Source organism: Rana temporaria, chromosome 7, assembly GCF_905171775.1.
Source record: "Rana temporaria chromosome 7, aRanTem1.1, whole genome shotgun sequence".
Taxonomy (NCBI): domain Eukaryota; kingdom Metazoa; phylum Chordata; class Amphibia; order Anura; family Ranidae; genus Rana; species Rana temporaria.
In genome coordinates, this window is record NC_053495.1 from 40,098,462 (window position 1) to 40,122,127 (window position 23,666).

The 23,666-nt window shown below is 44.1% G+C and overlaps 1 protein-coding gene across 4 annotated transcripts in view; it reads left to right on the plus strand.

Moving 5' to 3' along the window:
- Positions 1-23,666, plus strand: part of WNT5A (Wnt family member 5A) — a 56,633-nt gene that overhangs the window by 23,935 nt on the left and 9,032 nt on the right. For all 4 annotated transcript variants that reach the window (XM_040359257.1, XM_040359259.1, XM_040359260.1 and 1 more), the window contains exon 4: positions 4,576-4,868. In XM_040359257.1, coding sequence (XP_040215191.1) covers positions 4,576-4,868 — 293 coding nt within the window. The remainder of the gene's footprint in view (positions 1-4,575; positions 4,869-23,666) is intronic.

The window sequence follows — 23,666 nt, forward strand, 5'->3', positions numbered from 1 at the left end:
CCTGGCACTACACTAGTCTCATTATTGAGTTGTGCCAACGAGCAGCAACATGGTAATTGTGGTGTTACAATGCAATGCTATTCATTCTGAATGACATCCCAATGCACCTTGCCAATTGAGCTCTGTGTAACACATAGGAAGGCATACCGGAAATGGTACATGCACCTTTTTTTGGTGCATTATTGTGCATTAGGTGGTCTATTCAACACATCGCACATTAACAGATGGCGTTACATGGTGTGAATGGACTCCAAATGTGGCACTACATCAATTAATTGGGCCACACATACTTTACAGTCTTTGTACAGTCATTGTGAATTCACCAATAACTATCAAGCACGTAGTTCTCTCGCAATAATCCGTTCAACTTCAGTCAGGCTGTACTTCACACTACATTTTGGTAAATATTGCTGTTCTGAGTTTAAATTTAAAGCGGGAGTTCACCCATTTATAATTTTTTTTTTTTTTTTCTCCCCTTAGCTTCCTGCTCGTTCGGTCTAGGGGAATCGGCTATTTGTATTAAAATATGAGCAGTACTTACCCGTTTTCGAGCTGCATCTTCTTCCGTCGCTTCCGGGTATGGGTCTTCGGGAGCGGGCGTTCCTTCTTGATTGACAGCCTTCCGAGAGGCTTCCGACGGTCACATCCATCGCGTCACTCGTAGCCGAAAGAAGCCAAACGTCGGTGCGGCTCTATACTGCGCCTGCGCACCGACGTTCGGCTTCTTTCGGAAAATCGTGACGCGATGGATGCGACCGTCGGAAGCCTCTCGGAAGACTGTCAATCAAGAAGGAACGCCCATTCCCGAAGCCCATACCCGGAAGCGACGGAGAGGATGCATCTTGTAAACGGGTAAGTACTGCACATATTTTAAAATAAATAGCCGATTCCCCTAGTAAAAACGAGCAGGAATCTAAGGGGGAAAAGTGCCCTCTAAGGGTGAACCCCCGCTTTAAAGATTAACATAAATGAATGCAGCTTTATATTCATGAATCAATATGATAAGTATTTATTAAATGCAAGCATTGTTAATACCTGCATTTGGCTTAGTATTAACCACCTTCAGTCTCTGTACATAATTTTTCAAACTAGTGGAGGGATAAGCAGCACAAGGACCCAGTGGGTGGCACTGCAGTGTTCATGTGTTAACAGGGAACATGCTGACAGAAGGAGAGGGCAGTGTAACAGATTAACTCATCAGTCTACTACTACTTTGTTCACTGTCCAGTCACAGAAGGGAGGCGCCTGGTCTGTTAGTGTTAAAGGAGAAGTTCACCTTTTAACAAAAAATAATGCGCATTTTCTTTTGCAGGTAAAAAACGTGCATTTATTATTTTCTGTTTATGGAGCCTCTAAAGCAGGGGTCTCCAAACTTTTCAAACAAAGGGCCAGTTTATTGTCTTTTAGACTTTAGGAGGGCCGTATTGTGGCCAGCAGGGGCAGTAGATGTCAATGGCCCAGCATCAGTGAAAATAAATATGGCCCCGGGGTTGGTGGTCAATAAGGATGAGCTCTGGCGTGTTCGCATAGAACACGTGCAGAGCCCGCCAGGAAGTGTGCACGGCGCTGTGCTAATCACAGCCAGGGAGACATTGTCCCGATGCTTGGCTGCAGGGATCGTGAAATGTTTCCCTGGCTGTTATTGGCGCAGCGCCGTGCATACTTCCTGGCAGGTTTTGCATGTGTTTTTATCCGAACACGCCAGAGCTCATCCTTAGTGGTCAATAGGAAGCGGAGTAGTATCCCATCATTGGTATCTGTGGAAGATATAGTGCCCCATTGTTGTAAGTGGGAGAAATATTGCCTCATATTGGTGGGAGGAATAGTGCCCCAAGGGCCAGATAAAGGCTAGCAAAGGGCCACATCTGGCCCTCGGGCCGTAGTTTGGAGACCCCTGCTCTAAAGCATTGTACCAATGACCCGGAGATCTGTCAGTGTATCTTTGTACATCCTATGTGGACAAGCAGATATAATATGACAGGAAGAGAGAATGGACTGTGCTGCACTATGGTAGTTCATTGAAAACTAAAAGCTGACTGCAGCAAAGGTTGCCAGGCCTTGTCTTTTTCCATTCACAGAACACTGTGAACAAGTTAAGCGGCCGGGCGGGCAGAGCCCTGCTCGGCCATGTTTTTTTAAATTGTGACAGCTGGGGGGAATCTTTACATGTTACACCCTGAATATGGGCGTACCATGTTACAAAAAGTGAACTTTCCATTTTACTAAACTACAGCAGAGAAAAAAAAATCCGGTATCCTGCCCTGACAGACAGGGCTGCGCTGTATGGCAAAGCTGTGAAAATCTCAGGACTGAACAGACAGAAATACAAATCCTTTGGAGGTTAGAACCACTACTGTAAACGTATTTAGCTGTTTGCAACACCATGCGGTGCATTTTTGGAAAAGGGTCAGGTACTTCTTTTCTACATTTCTATTGGGCAGCCCATTGAAATGAATGAGCCGCCCTACATGCAATGCGCAGGAACGTATGGAAAAGGTGGGCTCTGTTGCACCTGTATAGTGTAAACCTAGCCTTGCCAACAAGAAGGTTGTGAGAAGGCCAACCAGGTTACATATAAATTGAAGGTATTGTTTAAGCAAGCCCGTTTTGCTACGCGGCTCAAGGTACATAAACTGCACAATCAGATTGTATAGTGCGTGTGCCCAGCTTTAAGGCCTGTACACACGATCGGATATTCCGACAACAAATGTGTGATGGACGTGTTTTGTTGGATAATCCGAATCCGTCTGTATGCTCAATCGGACATTTGTTGTTGGAATTTCCGTCAACAAATGTTGGATCGTCATGCTCTCAGATTGTCTGACAACAAATGTGTTACGTCGGATCATCCGATCGTGTGTACACAAGTCCATTGGACTAAAATCCAAAGTACAAACATGCATGCTCCGAACCAATGCTGATCATCGGACAACTTTAGCAGAAGTTGCCCAAAGGGTGGTGCAAAAGAGCAGGAAAACCACGTACCGTATATACTCAAGTGTAAGCCGACCCAAATATAAGCTGAGGCACCTAATTTTACCACAAAAAATGGGAAAACGTATTGACTCGAGTATAAGCCTAGGGTGTCTATCTGCATGCCTCATTTTTGCCTCACTGTGTTCATGCCTCACTGTGTCCATGACTAAGCTGACGTTTAACATGGGAGTCTATGGAAGGGGTGCCTGTATTTGAAAAATCGGTACTCCGCAGCCGTAGGACCCCCAGACAACAAACTTGTAGAGGAAGAGTGGGGCTACATGTGTACCAAGTTGCGTGTCCAGGGGACATACGAACGGCCGTTGCCGGGTCCCCAAAATCACAGGAGAAATGACCGTTTAACATGGGAGTCTATGGAAGGGGTGCCCGGCTTTGAAAAATCATTGCTCCCCAGGCCGTAGGTCCTCTGGACAACAAACAAACTAGTAGAGGAAGAGTGGGGCTATATGTGTGCCAAGTTTCGGCCAGTATCGGGACCCCAAAGTCTGGGAGATCATGCGCAAACACGTGACTCGAGTATAAGCTGAGAGGGGCATTTTCAGCACAAAAAAATTTGCTGAAAAACTCGACTTATACTCGAGTATATACAGTAGTTTTGTGAATGTTGGCTGAAAAAGTTCTGCTTGTCTGTATGCAGAACAAGTTCACAGCCAACGCCCTTCTGTTAAAAATCCACGGATTTGTCAGATGGAAATCCGATCGTGTGTATGAGGCTTTAGACTGGAAGTGCTTCTCAATTTTTATTGTATTTAATTGGAGCTCCAACTTTTGGAGTGATTTATTCCTAAGAGACAATTTGTGTTTTTTTTTTTTTTTGTGTTTTATTCTTATATAACATGGCACAATTTATGTTAAGATAATGGCAATATTTTGCATATGCAAAAAAATAAGATTTGGGACTTTGAATGAGGCACATATGGTAGTGTGCCTCCATCCCTGTTGATATAGAAGGGGGAGAAGGTTGGGACTTTGAATGAGGTGTGTAATCAACAAACATAACATAAACATGGTGCAGATTGATATACAAAAATGTATTATTAATAAAGATAAGTATTTTTGTTGAGTGGTATAACAGTGGTCTCATCAACAAAATATTGCATTATGGTTACTGCAATTCATATGGTCAAATATTTGTATACAATTGGCCACTACCATGGGAATAACGAATTTGTCATCTTTTACTATACAATAAACTTTTATTGTAAAAATAAAATAAAAATAAAAAAATAATTGGTATTGAAATGTAAGATTCATGTGTTTTTTAGATGTTTATATCTTTAATTTTCTATACCAATGTGATCTTCCACTCATTCCAATGGCAGTGCGCTATGGCCCAATTGTGTATTGCATGCATATATTTCACCATTTTTTATATTTTGTTGATGAGACCACTCAATAAAATATATATATATATGATATTTGTATATCAACACCATGTTTTTTACACACCTCAGTCCCGACCTTCTCCCCCTCCTAAGAAGAATATTTTTGCACAGCTTTTTTTATTTTATTTTTTATTTACCTGTTTACCTATCCGTGACATTTATTTACAGCGATTGTTGATTTTGTATTTTTCAGGGAGCAGAGAGACTGCCTTCACGTATGCCATCAGTGCCGCTGGAGTGGTGAATGCAGTTAGCCGAGCTTGCAGAGAGGGGGAGCTCTCAACTTGCGGCTGCAGTCGGGCAGCCAGACCTAAGGATCTTCCCCGGGATTGGCTGTGGGGTGGCTGTGGAGATAATTTAGATTATGGCTACAGATTTGCCAAGGAATTTGTGGATGCCAGGGAAAGAGAAAAAGTCCATCAAAAAGGAACGTATGAGAGCTCCAGGACTCTGATGAACCTGCACAACAATGAAGCTGGAAGGAGGGTAAGTGATCCTGTTTAGGGCAAGGTCGTATAGAATGTTTTTGCTGAGCCATTGATCATTGCATTGTGTGGGTGTAGAAGCTGGTGTTCTTGGCACATTTGCAACATTGAAAGAAGATGTAAATCGGAGGCATGAAAGGATATAATGTGACTTTAGCCAAGTTTGGAGGGACCCCCGTCTGCCCAGTGCAATATTTAATGGGTCACTCCTCCTTTTATAAGCTGATATTTCAGTTTATGGTAGATGCTGGGGAGATCATTTGGATTCTTCAAGCGTTACAACCTAAGGACAGACTCTTTTCCCACAAAGAAGAATGGAGAATGTTTCTTGGTCTGCACACATGTAATAGTAGGGCTAGTTCGATGGCAGCACTTACCAGGTGAACAACTTTACAGGTAGATCTTATTGCTGGAATATCAAAGCCAGAACCACCCAGGAGCTAAGTCAGTTCACCTGGAACATGCATAACTAAAGCTGAACTACAGTCTTGCCTTCAGTGGCACTTGCTTTTCTCCAGTACTGAAACAGCTTACTCTGATTTAGCTGCTTCTCACAGAAGCTGCAGCAAGTCCTATAGAGCCCATCTTATTTTCTGTCTGGAGGATGTCCAGTATCATCTAGTTCTTTAGTCCCCAGCCTTACTGCCCCTGGCTCAGGCCCGGCATTTCCTACAGAGGTCTGCTTACAAATAAAGTCTGCCTAGGAACATAGTTGCATAGTTGGCTTGAAAAATGCCACAGGTCCACCTAGCTCAACAGAAACCCATACCCATTACTTGATCTACAGCAGTTATTCTCAACCAGGGTTCCATGGAACCCTCAGGTTCCTCCAGAGGTTCTTGGGTGTTCTTGAGCTGTGGCTGATTGTCCTCCCATTTGGCAGTACCTGTATAGTTCTGGGGCCAACACCACTTGGCAGAGTCCGCAGCAAGATACCGATTATTTTTTAAGCGTTTTATAAGGGTTGCATTCTTCCCATTTAACCACTAATGTAAGAAGCATTCTTCCCACTGGCCAAGAATGATGCCTTCATCTCATTGACCTCTAAATAATTAGTTTTAAGCATGGGGTTCTTTGAGACCTTCAAACTATATAAGGGGTTCCTCTGGGGGGGGGGATTTGGGGAGGCTGAAAGAGGCTCATCTACAGAAAAGCAAAGGAAAATCCCTATGAAGCACGGCTCAATTTCTTCCTGATCCCATAGGAGACAATTGAATATGCACTGGATCATCAATCACTGGTGTTATTCCCTTTGAAGAGGAACCTGATGGGTTTTACTTCCTCTTTAGTCCGCTGCACAGCCTGTAGATGAAAAGCCTAATTGGCTAGTATGCATCGCATACTAGGCCATTATGTGCCACTTACCTGCAAAAGAATCCAGCGATGTCCCCACAGAAGGCAGCGTGCATCTTCTGTGTCCTCCTCCTTCCGGCCGCTGACTCCGGAGAATCACCGGCGCTGGGTGATGTTACTCCCGCGCATGCGCATGGGAGCCGCAATTCACGGCACAGGCTGGGGAAGAAACGGCACTTAGTTTCTTCCCCGCGTAGTAAAGATTTTTGGCGGACTACAAGTGAAATATCTCCTAAACGGCGCACGTTTCGGAGATATTTCCACTACCTATAGGTAAGCCTTATTCTAGGCTTACCTATAGGTAGAAGTGCAAACAAGTGGGTTTACAATCACTTTAGTATATATTCTATTTTGTGCAGTATGCATTATATTTGTGTATTAAGCTAAAAATGAATAACTTTACACCAAGTTCACTATATGGGCCACCTATATAATTATATATGGTGATCATATCCCCCTTAATCACCCACTTAAACTCCCACTCCTACAGACCGGCACCCACCCATCAAAGCATTTTGATAATGGGTTAACTGGAGCCAGCCCTCCACTTAAATTAGGTATGGGAGATGTCTAATGAGGCAGTGTACTGTGAGGTTTTCCAGAAGAACGCAACAGGCCTCTCCCACCATTCATGATCTGCTTGTTGGAGAAGCACAGAGACCCAGTGATGACCTCACTGGGTATAAAAATAAAGTATGTAAAAAACAGATGTTATATTTAAACATTTCATTAGCATGTTAATGAGGGGAACAAGTAGGGGAAGCAGCATTTAACTCAATTGTTTTCTATGTGCCCTATTCACACTATACATTGCAGTGCAGAAAAACACAGTGAATATGGTTTTGGGTGATATGAAATTGTTCAGGAGCAGCAGTTTTTCTTTTATGTACTGTGTAGTATTTAAAAAAATAAAAATGTAAACTATGATTTGAACATGTGGAAGTATACCTTAGATTTGTGTGAATTTTATTAAGGGTGATGGTGATTCAAAGCAAGCAATAAATGGAGTGTGGAACAATAGACTGCCCCAGGGATCTTGATGTTTCCAGGTTATTACTTAGTAGCAGTAGAGGTCAGATCAGTGATCACATTTTGTCTGCTGGCAACTTAGGTCTCCAGGAATGCTGCCCTGGGAAATGAGACTTTGGGTTCAAGCAGCTGTTTGTGTGGAATATGTATGTTCTTGGCCCCATTATGATGTTGAACTATTGGGGAAGGGAAATGCACAAACCTTCTCAAATTGTGCAACTCAGCAATATGCATTAGACTTGGTAGAAATAAAAATGTAATGATAATATTGTTTATTTTTGGGTAGTGTACTAAAGCAAAATAAATCCTTTAACTTTTTTAAAGGAGTTGTAAAGAAATGTTGTTTTTTCACCTTAATGCAATCTATGCATTAAAGTGGAGTTTCCATCCCAAAATAGTTTTTTCATTATTGTGCTCATTAGACCTAAAAAAGGGGAAATTTGTATTTATTTTTTACTCATCTGGAAATGCCTGTTGTCCCACGAAATCTGCCTTTGAAATCACCTAGGATTCTGACATCATCTCCCTCTAATGCTCCTGGGAAATGTGTGTCATCATTTCCCAGGATGCAGTGCGCTGTCCAATTATCACTCCCCATCCAAGACTTCCAGGAAGTAAGTGCTTGTAGGCTTCACAATGCCCACAAGCAAAATTATGGTGTAGACATAGTTTTATAAACTATGCGGATCGGCGGCGGATTGTAAAATAGTAAGTGACTGGATTTATATTATAAAAACGCATGATGAAAGGACATACATTAAATAATAGCCAATTGTGGTTGGAACTCCGCTTTAAGGTGAAAAAACATCTGATGATGCCCCCCTCGATCCCCCGTTTCACTTACCTGATCCCTCGACAGTCCCGCGCTCGGTCCCCTGATCCTCTTCGCCGCTCAGCCTGGCCGCTGATTGGCTAGAGCGGATGGATTGAGAGCAGCGCAGCCATTGGCCGAGGGGCGAGGCCGAGTGATACAGTGAGCAGCTATGGCCACTCGCTGTATCACAGGAGCGTGCCCACAAGGACTCATCACCATGCGCGCTCTCTCACATGACTGTGGTGAGTTCTTGCAGGGAGGACCAGAGACAGCCAACGAGGGACCCCAGAAGACGTGGATCGGGGCCACTCTGTGCAAAACGAACTGCACAGTGGAGGTAAGTATAACATGTTTGTTATTTTAAAGATTCTGAATCCTGCATAGAAAAACTCGACTTTAATGTGTTCTTAACTCCGACACTTCTTTGTATGCCCCAGCCATTCCCGCTGGGAGAAAACAGTAATAATTGCTATTGGTTATAGGAGCCGCTAGCAATAATCACAAGTGAATCCAGAAAGTTGGTTGTACACAAGTTGATCAATAAACTTGGTACATTCAGCCTGCCCACACACGGTTCGACTCTGGGCAAAATTCTGCTGAACCAGCTGAGATTCAAATGGTCCATGGCCGGATTTGGCTTCCTAACCCACGCTTATTGCTCACTCTTATCAATCTCTATTGTGTAGCTGTATGTAGGAATGTGAACAGCTCTGTAGCTGTGACTATATTGGCATGACTCTGTAGCCTTTTAGTCTTCAGATTTAACTGTCTAAGGCCCGCCATAGATATATTAATCTCTTTAGCTGAGATCGAACCTGGACCGGTCCATCTATGGGCAGGCTGGTTGTACTGAAGTCGATCCACTGATCAACTTCAGTACAACCAGCCTGTCTCATTTTTTGCATGTGATCACTGCCTATTGCCGCTGGCAGTAATCATTGTGTTCTGCCAGCAGAGAAGGCTCCCAGGTTTCCAGGAAGATGATTGGTATGATTTGGCAGGACAGAATCCTACAATTGCACCACCTCCTGCTGGTTATATCTGGCATTTGGGAGGTCTGGGCACAGGAATCTCTGTGAGCTGCAGAACACACTGGGGTAGATTCAGGTACAGCTGCGCGCTCCTTACGGAGGCGCAGTGTACCCTTTTTAACCTGCGCCCACGCAAATTATTTGCGCTTTGCTTCATTCATGAAGCAGTAGCCACGTAATTTGCGTGGGCGCTCTTCAAAAATGCCCTGCGTTAGGGCGCCTAATGTAAATGATCCCGTAGGGGGCGGGAATCATTTAAATTAGGCGCATTCCCACGCCGAGCGTAGAGCGCATGCTCCGTCGGGAAACTTTCCCGACGTGCATTGCGGTAAATGACGTCGCAAGGACATCATTTGCTTCAAAGTGAACGTGAATGGCCATTCACGATTCACTTACGCAAACTACGTAAATTTCAAACCTCGCGACGCGGGAATGACGGGTATCCTTAGCATTGGCTGCCCCTGCTTTTAGCATGTGCAGCCTTACGCGAAACCCGACGTACGCAAACTGCGTACGCAGGGCTCGCGTAACGTTGTGAATCGGCGTTAGTATGCAATTTGCATACTATACGCTGACCACAACGGGAACGCCACCTAGCGGCCAACGTAAGAATGCAGCCTAAGATATGAGGGCATAAGAGCCTTATGCCACGCATATCTTAGGCTGCAGTCGGCGTAACGAGCTCTCTGAATCAGGAGAACTCGTTACGCCGGGGCAAGTAAGCAATTGCGCTGCGTAACTATGGTTACTCAGGTGCAATTGCTTTTTGAATCTGGGCCACTGGTGATTAATACATCTGCTTTTTGGAGTCATTTTATGGTGCTTCTGAAGATACATCTTTTGAAGAGACTTTTCTTTTATTTGCTATCACTGAAAAAACTATGTTTTCCTGGTCACAGCAAATTTTGGACTTTATTTGTGCACATCTCTTGCCTTACCTTTTTAGCAACGGAATGGGTATTTATATGTTTGACCGTTTAGGAAGTGTGAATTTACTTTTGTGGCTTTTTTATTTTGTTTTTTCACATTGATCTTGTTTTATATTATTACATTGCCTCGCTGACACGTTTCACCCTGTTTGGACTTTATCATGTAGAATAAGGCCAATGGGGTGAAATGCATTGCGGGGGGGGGGGCTTGGTCATGCCATGGTAATTGAATAAAGCTTTCACAAAATTGTCATACAGTCTTGGTATTAAGAACACAGACAAGCTTCCTTGCCAACACCTAACGCGGTAATTCTGACCGTGTATAGGCTCCATCGGACATTTGCTGTCGGAATTTCCGACAATAAAAATTTAAGAGCTAGTTCTCAAATTTTCCGACAACAGGTTTTGTTGTCGGGGAAATTGCGATCATGTGTACACAATTTCCGACGCACAAAATTCCACGCATGCTTGGAATCGAGCAGAAGAGGCACAATGCCTATTGAACTTAATTTTTCTCGGCTTGTAGTACGTCTTGTACGTCACCACGTTCTTGACGTTCGGAATTTCTGACAACATTTGTGTGACCGTGTGTATGCAGGACAAGTTTGAGCCAACATCCTTTTTGTTGTCGGAATGTCCGATTGTCTGTACGTGGCAATAGAGTTTCTGATGTTTATAAGGAGGCTTTGGGAGGTAGGGACTCCACATTTCTACAAAGAATGACTGTAGTTGATTAAATCAATATGTAGCCAAAAAATAAACTGCAAAAGAGTAGTATTATTACTCACCTATTCTGCCATTCTTTCCTTTCTTTCTTTACTCTGCTTAAAGCGGGGGTTCACCCTAAAAAAAAAAAAAAAAAAAATTCTACTATGCCATCCAGCATACTAGCGCAAGCTACAGTATGCTTTTATTTTATTTTTTTGCGCCGTATTCACAGTTTAATCCCGTACTTAAGTTTCAGACTCCCCGCGAGGAGTAGGCGTTCCCATGCAGAGGGGAACATGATTGACGGCCGGTTATGGCGCGTCACGCTTCCCGAAAATAGCCGAAATAGCACTTGGCTCTTCACGGCGCCTGCGCAGTCAGCTCCTAGTCTGTGCGCAGGCGCCGTATAGCGCCGTGAAGAGCCGAGCCCTACTCTATTTTCGGGAAGCGTGACGCGCCATAGCCGGCCGTCAATCATGTTTCCCTCTGCATAGGAATGCCCATTCCCCGCGGGGAGTCTGAAACTTAACTACGGGATTAAACTGTGAGTACGACGCAAAAAATAAAAAATAAAGGCATACTGTAGCTCACGCTAGTATGCTAGATTTCATGGTAGAAACTTGTTTCTTAGGGTGAACCACTGCTTTAAGAGCTATGACCTATGGCAGAATCTTTACACCTGGCACATCCTGAAGTGCCCTGTCTCACACCTTTTTGTTTCAACCATTGCCCAGTGAAGGCTGAGGGGCTGGCGGATGTAATCACCACACGTGGTGGGGACAGCTAGCATCTGACACACCTAGAAGTGATAGATGTCTATATTCTGCTGGAGGCTGTGGCTCTTCTAAAGAGGGAAGATCCAAGGAATGGGTGGTGGGCCAGATAAGTATTGCTAATGCTAGTTTTTTGCAGTGGTTTGTTTTAAATTTTTTACAATGGAGATTGGTGTTGCCTATCTGAAAAGTGATTGTTATTGGTGGAGCCTGGTGGGCTCAGTTATTCCTTGGATTCTTGTATATTAAGATGCTCAAGCATTGAAATGCTGTGTCTGAGCCAGTGAGGAGGTAGAGTCTCTGCTCTTTTGCACTTAGCTGGATCGAGATCGGCTCAGGAGGGTATACTAGTGGACTGGGGGGAGCTGCTTTCAGAGTTTTTTTTACCTTCATGCATAGAATGCATTTAAAGAAAAAAACGTTCTGCCTTTACAACCACTTTAAAGCGGAGCTCCGCTGAAAAAAATATATTAAAAGCCAGCAGCTACAAATACTGCAGCTGCTGACTTTTAATATTAGGACACTTACCTGTCCTGGAGTCCAGCGCCGTCCGCAGCAGAGGACGAGCGATCGCTCGTCACTCTGCTGCCCCCCCCCCGCCATCCTCGGTGGGGGAACCAGGAAGTGAAGCACTTCGGCTTCACTGCCCGGTTCCCTATGGCGCATGCGCGAGTCGCGCTACGCCTGCTGATTGGCCCCCGCTGTGGAGCCGAGTGTTCCCAGAACACAATGGGGGGGATGGGAGGTGACATCATGCCCGCAGTCTGCCCGAGACTGTGTGGCCGGAAGTGGGTGCAAATACCTGTCTTTAGACAGGTATCTGCACCCCCTTCCCCCCTGAAAGGTGTCAAATGTGACACTGAAGGGGGGGAGGGTTCCGATCAGCGGGAGTTCCACTTTAGGGTGGAGCTCCGCTTTAATAATTCCAGCAGGCAGAGTGTGAGCCCCTCGTAATGGCCACAGCAGGTGTGCCAACCCAGGAACTACCAGAAAGAGCTAAGAAACGGTCTTGGCTCTTGAACATCTAACAAAAAGGTAAACCTCCATTATTGATAACGTTTTTAAGACCAATACATATTATTCTTTAAAAGGTTTTCTTTTTTAGCAGTTTATATCTTTTTGTGCTAATCAAAAATGTCTAGTCTCAAGACGAATAGAAATTTTATTAGGGTCAGCTGGTACTGGCTGATCCAATTATTTATAAGAGACATATGAGGCCTCGTACACACGACCGTTTTCCTCGCCAGAATCCATTAAGAAACTTGGTGGCAGAGCTTTTTTGCCGAGGAAAACGGTCGTGTGTACGTTTTTCAAAAACTGTCGTGGAACTCGACGAGAAAAAGAGAACAAGTTCTCTTTTTCCTCGTCGGGAGTTTCAATTTCCTCATAATGTTTCTCGTCGGGCTGGTTTACGACAAGAAACACGTTCGTGTGTATGCTTAGAAACCCGCGCATGCTCAGAATAAAGTATGAGATGGGAGCGTGCCTTCGTAAAAGTAGGGTTTGTAATGGAGATAGCACATTTGTCACGCTGTAACAGACTGAAAAGCGTGAATCGTCTCTCACCAAACTTTTACTTAACACGCAGTAACATGAGATTAGCAAAAGCAGCCCCAAGGGTGGCGCCAGTGGAATCGAACTTCCCCTTTATAGTGCCGTTGAACGTGTTGTACGTCATCGCGTTTGAGAACAACGAGATTTTGTCTTGACAGTGTGTACGCAAAGAAAGCTTGTCAAGATTCTCGACAAGCCTAACAAGGAACTCGTCGAGGAAAACGATGTTTAATTTACGACGAGCTCCTCTGTCGTGTGTACAAGGCCTTACACTTGTGGTCCTTGGGAAGAGTTACCCCTTTTATAGATAAATCAATAGTGTCAGCAGGAACTTATCTGAGAGGCAAAAATTGCTCAAGGAACCCCATGAAACCTCCAGAGGAACCCAGGACTACATACTGATCTCTGACTTTGCTGACCTGCGTACCTTCTCTAGGTCAGCAATTGAAACCATTGGACATGCATGACAGCCAGGGGACTAGTGTTTTCAGAAGCTCCACAATAGTAACCTCTGTATTAGTCCCATGGTGGCATTTTCAAAAGCTGTTGATATTCAAAAGAAAAAAAAGTGACATTAAAAGTTGAATTTGTGGAAAATGAACTCTGAAATGTCACATGACCAAGTGCAGTGGGCACATTAGGCCAAACAATGGGAATTGTAGATATATTTTTCCATGCCGTGGAGACACAACACAAGTATAGAATGGCTGTATATTGGCTGTGGGCAGGTATGCGCGATGTGGTATAAACCTATGCACGGGTATTAATCCCTGGGTGCATGCAAGACACTGTTGTTGTTTTACGTCCATGCATTTGTATGTGTGTTTACAGCTTATACTTCAAAACTATAATTTCTATGGGCAGCTGTACACGGCAGTGTTTCCCAGGCATGGAAATACATCTTAAATTTTTACTACACCTTTTAAGCACCAATCATGTAAGCCTATAGACCAGGGGTAGGCAACCTGGGGCCCTCCAGCTGTTGCAGAACTACAAGTCCCATCATGCCTCTGGGCTTAATTGTAGATGCCAGCCTTGCAATGCCTCATGGGTAATGTAATTCCACAACAGCTGGAGGTCCCCAGGTTGCCTACCCCTGCTATAGACCAAACTTTGCCATAGGGCCCTTAGATCTCTACAGTTGCTATACCACTTATAATAGTGGTTTTGGGTTGATTTAATATCCTGCCTGGCTGACAGTCACCAATGCCTGCTTGTCCCTATTGCAGGGCTCGACAAATCCCGGGCACCAGGTCGCCATGGCGACTAATAATAGGGTCCTGGCGACTTGGCTTGGAATGTGAGCTGGTGGTGAGCCGTTGGTATTACAAGTTATTACCACCAGATGTGTAAGCTGGCGCCATCTAGTGGTGGTCGTTGGTATTACAAGTTAAGCATTACAAGTTAAACAGCAATTCTAATGTAATTTTTCACTATTTTCACTGCCATCTTCTTCCCTCTAATTAGAACCCCCAAACATTTATATATATTTTTTATCCTAACACCCTAGAGAATAAAATGGCGATCGTTGCAATACTTTCTGTCACGCCGTATTTGCGCAGCGGTCTTACAAGCGCACTTTTTTGGGAGAAAATTACACTTTTTTTTAATTAAAAAATAAGACAACAGTAAAGTTATCCCCATTTTTTTAATATTATGAAAGATTATGTTACGCCGAGTAAATTGATACCCAACATGTCATGCTTCCAAATTACGTCCGCTCGTGGAATGGCGACAAACTTTTACCCTTTAAAATCTCCATAGGCGACGTTTAAAAAATTCTACAGGTTGCATGTTTTGAGTTACAGAGGAGGTCTAGGGCTAGAATTATTGCTCTCGCTCTACCAATCGCGGCGATACCGCACATGTGTGGTTTGAACACTGTTTACATATGCGGTCGCTGCTCACGTATGTGTTCGCTTCTGCGCGCAAGCTCGTCGGGACGGGGCGCGTTTTCTGGCTCCTAAGTTTTTTAGCTGGCTTCTAGATTCCAAGCAAATTTGTCAACCCCTGCCCTATTGACATGAGGATACTACTGGCTGGGTTTGGAGAATGTCCGTTCCTTCTCTCCTTCCTTTTTTTTGATAATTTTAGTCCTTTACAAAATCCCCACTCTTTAATGCAGAACTAAACTGTTTCTGAGAACCACAAACCGAAAATGCTATTTAATTCATGTTTAATATTCAAAGCAAGCTCGCCTATCCATCCATGTCTGTTTTATTTTCTTCAAAAACGCCCTTGAGGATTTCTAACCACGGCCATCTTGAGTAAGGGCAGATGATTCATGTAGCATTTACTTCCCTCTGCCCTTAGCTCAGACATGCAGGCAGGAGGGTGTGCTTGGCTGAGAAAGCTCCTCCTGAAGACTCCTTGGATATATGACATCATTTTGGCCTAGGCCAGAAACTAGGAAGCAACTAAAATGTAAAAAAAAAAAAGTTTTGAAACAAGAACCGGTAAATATAATATATATCTTCCTTCTATTTCCTAATGCTAACAGCATCATGATTAAAAATAGCTGTTAATTGAGAGAGTTTAGTTCCTCTTTAATTTACCCAGGCTATATAAAACAAGTTAAACATCAGACTTTTGGAAGCAGATGATGCACTGCGCTATTATTTACTATGATTAAATTTCAGCTATAACAACCGGTTTGCTGGACTCAGTCAGTTGCCAGTTAACTGCTGCACTTATTAAAACCATTTCACAACAAAATAATTAAAACAACAAATGTATTGTGGAAGGACGCAAAATAAATAACAGCTGCAGGCATGCAACTTGTCAATGGCAGCTGGCAAAGCAGATCACTTCCTCTGCCCCTTCATTACTGGCCAGCCTGGCGTCTAGCAGTCACTCCTAATGGTGTTTTACAGTTGCCGTGTGTGAAATGTAAACATTTTTTAGTTAACTTTGAAAAACCTCATTGAATCGTTTTTAGTTCAGGTTGTATGATTGTCTGCTATATGTATTTATGCTGTGTTGCTGGTGAAAATTGATATCCGGGAGGGTCTCTCTTAAAGGGGTTGTAAAGGTTCGTTTTTTATTTTCTAAATGGGTTCCTTTAAGCTAGTGCATTGTTGGTTCACTTACCTTTTCCTTCCATTTCCCTTCTAAATGTTTTCTTTCTTTGTTTTCTTTGTCTGAAGTTCTCACTTCCTGTTCCTCCTCAGTAAGCTGTTCTAAATTACTTTCCACCGCTCCGATGATGGTGGAAAGCTTACTGAGGAGAAACAGGAAGTGAGAAATTCAAACAAAGAAAAAAAACATTTAGAAGGGAAATCGAAGGAAAAGGTAAGTGAACCAACAATGCACTAGCTTAAAGCGGTCCTCCACCCTAAAGTGGAGTCCCGCTGATCGGAACCCTCCCCCCCTCCGGTGTCACATTTGACACCTTTCAGGGGGGAGGGGGGTGCAGACACCTGTCTAAAGACAGGTATTTGCACCCACTTCCGGCCACACGCTACGGGCGAAAGACGGGCATTCCGTCACATCCCGTCTGTCGCCCGTTGTGTGCTGGGAACACTCGGCTCCCAGCACACAGCGTGTGAGCCAATCGGCGGGCGCAGCGCGACTCGCGCATGCGCCGTAGGGAACCGGGCAGTGAAGCCGCAGCGCTTCACTTCCTGGTTCCCTCACCGTGGATGGAGGGGGGAGCAGCAGGGTGACGAGCGATCGGCTCATCCTCTGCTGCGATCACCGCTGGACTCCAGGACAGGTAAGTGTCCTTATATTAAAAGTCAGCAGCTGCAGTATTTGTAGCTGCTAGCTTTTAATATATTGTTTTAGTGGCACATCCGCTTTAAAAGGAACCAATTTAGAAAATAAAAGACGAACCTTTACAACCCCTTTATGAGTGAGATGGAGAAGTGCTTGGTCACCTCAATACCGGGCACTTTCGCCCCCTTCCTTTCCCAGACCAATTTTCAGCTATCAGCGCTCTCGCACTTTCAATAACAATTGCGCAGTCATGCAACACTGTACTCAAATGAAATTTTTAGCATTTTGTTCACACATAGAGCTCTCTGTTGGGGGTATTTTCCGGCGTATAAGACGACTTTTTGCATCCAAAATCATGCCCCAAAAGTCGGGGGTCGTCTTATACGCCAGGTACCTATTGTCAGACGGCGGCCATCCATTATTCAAAAGCCGCGCCTCCTCCTCTGACTGTTCCGTGATAGGCGGAACACTAATTTTCCCAGCAGAGCCTCTGTTCAGTGTTCCGCCTATCACGGATGCCTTCTCATCCTCAGCCTCGGCCTCGGATGAGAGGACATCTGTGATAGGCGGAACACTGAACAGAGGCTCTGCTGGGAAAATTAGTGTTCTGCCTATCACGGAACAGCCTGAGGAGGAGGCGCGGCTTTTGAATAATGGAATCGCCGCCGTCTGACATACTCTGCAAACAGGAGAAGGTAGGGAGATCGTCGAGGCAGCGAATGGAATGGCACAGTGAGGCATGTATAATGGCACAGTGAGGGGTCGTCTTATACAGTGAGTATATCCCAAAACCAACATTTTAGCTGGAAAATTAGGGGGTCGTCTAATACGCCCAGTCGTCTTATACGCCGGCAAATACGGTATTCACTAATCCGTTTTTTTATTGCGATATAAGCGAAAATTTGAGAAAATATATATATTTTCTTTCTATTTTAAAAGAAATTTAATAAAATCGAATTTTGTCATACATTTAAGCCAAAATGTATTCTGCTACATGTCTTTGGTAAAAAAAAATCCTGTTAAGTGTATAATTGATTTGTGTGATCACGGACATATGTATGCAGATGATCATGTACAGATGTGCGCAGGTGATCATGGCCATTGGTGTGCAGATGATCATTGGGACATGTGATTTTACTGTTGCATATGTGGGGAACAGGTGTTTTTACTGTGTGGGGACATGTGTTTTGGGGAATTGTGTGGGGACGTGTGTAGACACTAGGCTGGTGATCAGTGTGTAAAAAGCAGCTCATACACACTGATCGCCAGCCGGCTGCAGCAATCGCCTAGCAACCGGCTCTCTCTATTTACATCACATAAAGGCTGTGATTGGACACAGCCGTCATGTGATCAGGAGGGCCAATCGCAGAGCCCTCCTGCTGATCGGAGATGCGCCGTGTCCGGGTGAAACGAGTGCCTTAGAAGGAGGAAGATCGCGCTGCTGCATTGGCACGCACGTGCGCGATCCACCTCCTTTTAAGGGACGTTCCTGAACGTCCACTCAGGAGGAAGCACCATATATGTACAGTGGCCGGGTGGGAAGTAGTTAAAGCATATCGAAACCCCCAAGGACTATTTACCATGGCACTCTAATTCACATGCTTTGCACCGCACCATATCGCGTGGAAGCGCACTACCAGAGAACATGTGCATGTCCATATTTTTTTGCTTGTTCTGGTGCTTTGGAAGCTCATTCAGAATACATAAAATGTGACAACGCATGTTAACCCAGCACACAGTGTGAATGGGGCCTTAAACACAAATGTAATATATTGCAGCTTGCCTGTCCTTGCTACATTAGTTTTTCTTATTTCAGCCTTCTTTTCTTTTTGCTTGGTAATGTTGCAGATAAAACACGTATTACCTAGGGTGGCTACGCTCACCTTTCCACTGGATCTTTTGCGGAAGCAGTGGTTGTCACCCAGGTGGAACTTCAAATATGTCTGCCCTGTTTATTTTCATTATATAGGAGGTGGAGGATCGGCAATTTACAGAAGTAGGATAGGATTGTTTATCTGTACTTGCAGAAAATGTTTTCAGCCTGAAATGGAGAACTAATGTAACCACATATAATGGCTGGCAAGCTGCAATTATTGATTTAGATATCCTGTAATGGCTTCCCACCAGTGTGTATGTAGAAGCATGGCAGGTGGGTCCTAACAGCCATTGTACACATATGTGTCAGCTGGCTTCACTGGTCTGTGACAACAATGAGCATGCTCTTATCACAATGACCAAGCTGTCACTGACAGTTGACATTGAGTCAACACCTACTGCAGGGGCGTAACTAGAAGCTTCAGGGCCCCAGTGCAAGGAACCATGATGGGGACCCCCTGACCCCCCCTCCTTCCAACCTTCCCCAGGGCTTCCAATTTTGGGAGGGTGTCGATGAATATCCTCCCAGTACTCTGCCTCCTGTACGTGGGACGTGCATCCAGCGCAATCACGGCAGCCCTTTACCATGTGATTAGCTGATTGCATGTAAACAGACTTGCTAGTTATAAGCAGCCCTTTGCTCCCACTCTGTGTAAAGAAAGGAGAGGCGTTACCTTCCAAGAATGTCAGTAAATCGGTGCCCATCAATTTCACCTATCAATGCCCATCAATGCTGCCTCCCAGTGCCACCTGTCAATGCTGCTTATCAGTGCTCAATGCCCATCAATTCTGCCTATCAGTGCCGCCTATCCATGCTCATCAATGATGCCTATCGGTGCCACCTGCTAGAGCTTATCAATTCTGCCCATCAGTGCCACCTATCGGTGCTCATCAATGCTGCCTATTAGCGTCCATCAATGCCATCTATCGGTGCTCAATTCCCATCAATTCTGCCTATCAATGCTGCCTATCAGTGCTCAATGCCAATAAGTGCTGCCAAGCAGTGCCACTCATTAGTGCCCAAAAGTGCCACTTATTAGTGCCCATCAATGCTTTCTGCATCCTCAGCACGGCTCTGAGTGGAGAGCGTATCTCATACAGTTAAGAGCCTGACAGTTTTCCCTGCTCCCCCCCTCCCTCCCTCTCACAAGTGATGACACAGCCGATCTGCTCCTTCTCCCGTATGTGTACTGTGGGAGGCGTGAGCTTGTTGGCTTCACACATGACTTCCCGCAAAGCATGCGCATAAAAGCGGTGGGGGGAAGACTGCTGCGACCCTGGTAGTTCCGCCACTGACCTACAGTATGTTGGATGGTGTCAGAGCTTCCACAAGGTTGATGATCACATCATCCTCATCTAGGGTTGCCACGTTTTCTTCAAAGCCAAACCTGAACACTTTAGTGGTGCACAGTAATTTTTTTTTCATTTTAGTATACACTATAGGATTGTAACAGACCTGGGACACCTTTGGGCACTCCAAAGGCAATAGTATTGTGGCGTAAAGTTTCCTCTCGCCTATTCTGAGCCACATTCCTATTTGAAAAATGTGTCAAGTTTTCAGGTGGACTGAATCTCGGACTGTCCGGGTAAATCTCGGACAGGTGGCAACCCAATCCTAATGAGATGACAGTAATATAGCCTAGAGATTCCCCACTTAGAGATGACAGTAATATAGCCTAGAGATTCCCCACTTAGGCCCAATAACTTTATCTGAGAAGTTGATATCATCATACTTGAAAGTGATGGGTATTTGCGTCTGAGGCAACCAAACTGCGGGGAAATGAGGGCAGTTTTCCTCAACAGAATTGCAGGACAGGAGATTAGATGCACATAGAAAAGTATCTATTAAGACCCCTGTCTCTCTATTATAATGTATATCTTTGTGTATATTGGCTATGTACTCCATATTGCAGCTTTATATACATGTAGTGATGTTTATTATCTGGTTCAACTATCTTTTGTGGTAGTGGGTGGTAGCACTCTCCTTTTTGTCCATATGCTTGGTATAATTGTATGCCGTATTTGTTATTGGTGCTGTGTCCTCCCTTATGGGTTGGGGGCTCACAACCCAGAATGCTTATTATGTGTTCACTACATTTATACCAGTTCTTTTGGACTGTTGGGTATGTCCTCAGTCATGTGGCTTATACTACCGTAATGCACTAGTCTCAATATAATTAACTGTCAGTGCATGCAATCCTTAAATTGACCTACATGTCTCTACCAAACCACACACCCTGATGCATTTCACCCTGCCCTATGATTAAGCCCCAGTGGGCAGGGTAAAATGCATCAGGGTGTGTGGTTTGGTGGAGACATGTAGGTCGAGGCCGCTCTTTATCGTTTATTTACCTGGGGCTGGTCGGGAGTAGCACGGAGATACTTTTACTCTTTACATTTACTAATCCCCTGGATTGGTATCAGGGCAAGTTTGCAATCCAGGTTCTGGGGCACAGGGATATGCTTTCACCTCTACTTTGACTGGCATCATAAGTTATCAAACAGGCCCCTTAATTCGATACTTTGAGGGCCCATTCAGATTGGTGCCTTACAATATCGTACGAAAATACACCTACTTTCACACTGTCTACAGTAGTAATTTTATTTTTAAATGCCACTGCAATGCAGTAAATCAGTGGGCACCACAACAGATGGTGCGCTGCATTGTTGTGCAGGTCCAATTTTTAGGTCTGTTGTGCTGCGTTGGCAGCCCATTCAAATGAATGGGCTTTCCCAATACAACAGGTTTATGTGTGAATGCACCACATCAGACTGCATAGGTGGCAGGAGACCCTATGGTGTGCTGACAGGCCATTCCAAAAACATTTAGGTATAGGTCAATTCTAGAGCGAGCACTATTAAAAAAATAATGTCCAAGTACATCTAAATCCCTAAATGAGATTATGATTGGACATGATCCCCAGATCGGGGTAAAATATGGGACTTTCAAGATGCAAAGGGATCTGTTGAAAGTAAAGAACTTAAGAATAATAGTTACTTTTATCAAACCCACATGACACAATAAATAGGTCAGATGTATTCCTTATAAAAGTTTTAACATTTATTTGTACAAAAATTATTTATATTATAATAATACATAGGTATCCGAAAAAATAACAAGAGAAGTGCTACTTTCCAAACATATGAAAAGTTGCTTCCTTGTAAGACCAGTGTTCTTTGTTCTACATTTTTCGCCCAGATATGGGGCTTCTTCAGGAACACACACACATGCCACAATGAAAGTCTTATATTTTACCCTGATCTGGGGATCATGTCTAATCATAATCCAAAAACATTTAGTTAACACAACTCCTCATAATTTGAAGAAGGGGCTTAAAGTGTAATTGGCTACATTTTATGATAACTGTGAAAATAACTGTGAGACCTATTGAAGCGTTCTGGCAGGTTTTTAATAACAAAAAACATTTTGTCCACTATGCTAGTTACTCCACTAGGCTTCAGTAGCTTTCGAGTCACTAAATTGTAATAGTGTAGAGGTAAGGAATTAAATTCTGACCTTCATGGTCCTGCATGTTTGACCTTCTTGCTGCATGCTTGTTTCAGGTCCGTGACGACCAGGTAATTGACAATTTCAGAATAAGCCCCCTCTCCTGAAAGTTAAATTTCAAAAGCATTAAGCCATGGGGTGCCAAAACAAAGTTCCTCCTCACCTCTCCTCGAACACATCAGTCAGGTGTGGCGCAATGGGGTGTGTTCCTATATGATCTTATGTACTATGTATTAAAAACAATGCCAATTTGGAAGGAGATCAGAGTCTAGACATAACTATTATGACATTTATGAAAGCCTAGAACACAGCTGATCATCCTCATCTTCAAATACCCAAGCCTCTCTCTTGTTGACAAACTGTGGCTTAAGACATAATAAAACGCCATAATTATAAAGTTCTTAAAGACTCCCAATGTGTAATGCAACAACCAGTTCCTCCAGATGCATTATGTATTCAAGCGCTTTCTGTACTTAGAGAGGCCAATTTAAAGGACATCTAAACCCAAGAACAAAAATGTTATATGTTGCGGCTTACTGGTCCCTAGATGTGGTGGTATAATTAGTTTGGTTTTTGTTTTGTTTTTTTTCAATTATTTTCACCTGTGATTCAGCCAGTGTCACACTCCCTGCCCTAGAGTGCGAAACATCTATTCAAGAGCCGCGCCAGTCATATTTTGTCAAAATAAAAACTTTAGCTGCAGACTTTTAATAAACAGACACTCGCCTGTCCCATTATCTAGTGATGTGCTCACCCAAGCCGTCCCTTCCCTCTGTTTTCTGTCCCCAGCATCTCAACTGTGGACACCCGGCAGGGACAGCTTGCAACTTCACAGCTGGGTGCCCACTCCACATGCTCAAGCTGGGCTGCACATTGTGAATGGTCCTGCAGTCATCTAGGACCTGTGATGTGTCTCAGAGATGAACGGGGAGAGAGAAGGGGAGAACAACTTTTGCTCGGATCGCATAGGCGATCGAGTGGAAGTGGGAGCGGGTACCTGCTCTCTCTCTCTCTTCCCCTGCAAAACAAGTGCCATTTCATGAAGATGAACAAGGAGTAGGCCTTAAAGCAGGGGTGGCAAACTCAAATTCATCGGGGGCCGCATTAGCAGTATGGTTGCCCTCAAAGGGCCGGTTGTATCTGTAAGACTATGTGTCCGCCGTTCCTAATAATAGTGGTCCCTGTTCGGCGGTGCTCGGGGCTGTCAATTGGATGCAGCCTTCCTGACACTCAAGGCTTTTCAGGGACCCATTCGCGGTAGGGTTGTCCCGATACCACTTTTTTAAGACCGAGTACAAGTACCGATACTTTTTTTTCAAGTACTCGCCGATACCGATACTTTTTTTTTAATGTCATGTGACAGCTTCTGGACTAAACTGTTGATTGTTTAAAAAGTTAATAGCTTCCATGGCAGCACACTGGTTGGAATATAATCAATGCTAAAAAATCAAACAAGGACTGAAACAATCACCTGTTCACTGTTGCACTAAAAAACTGAAAAAAATAAA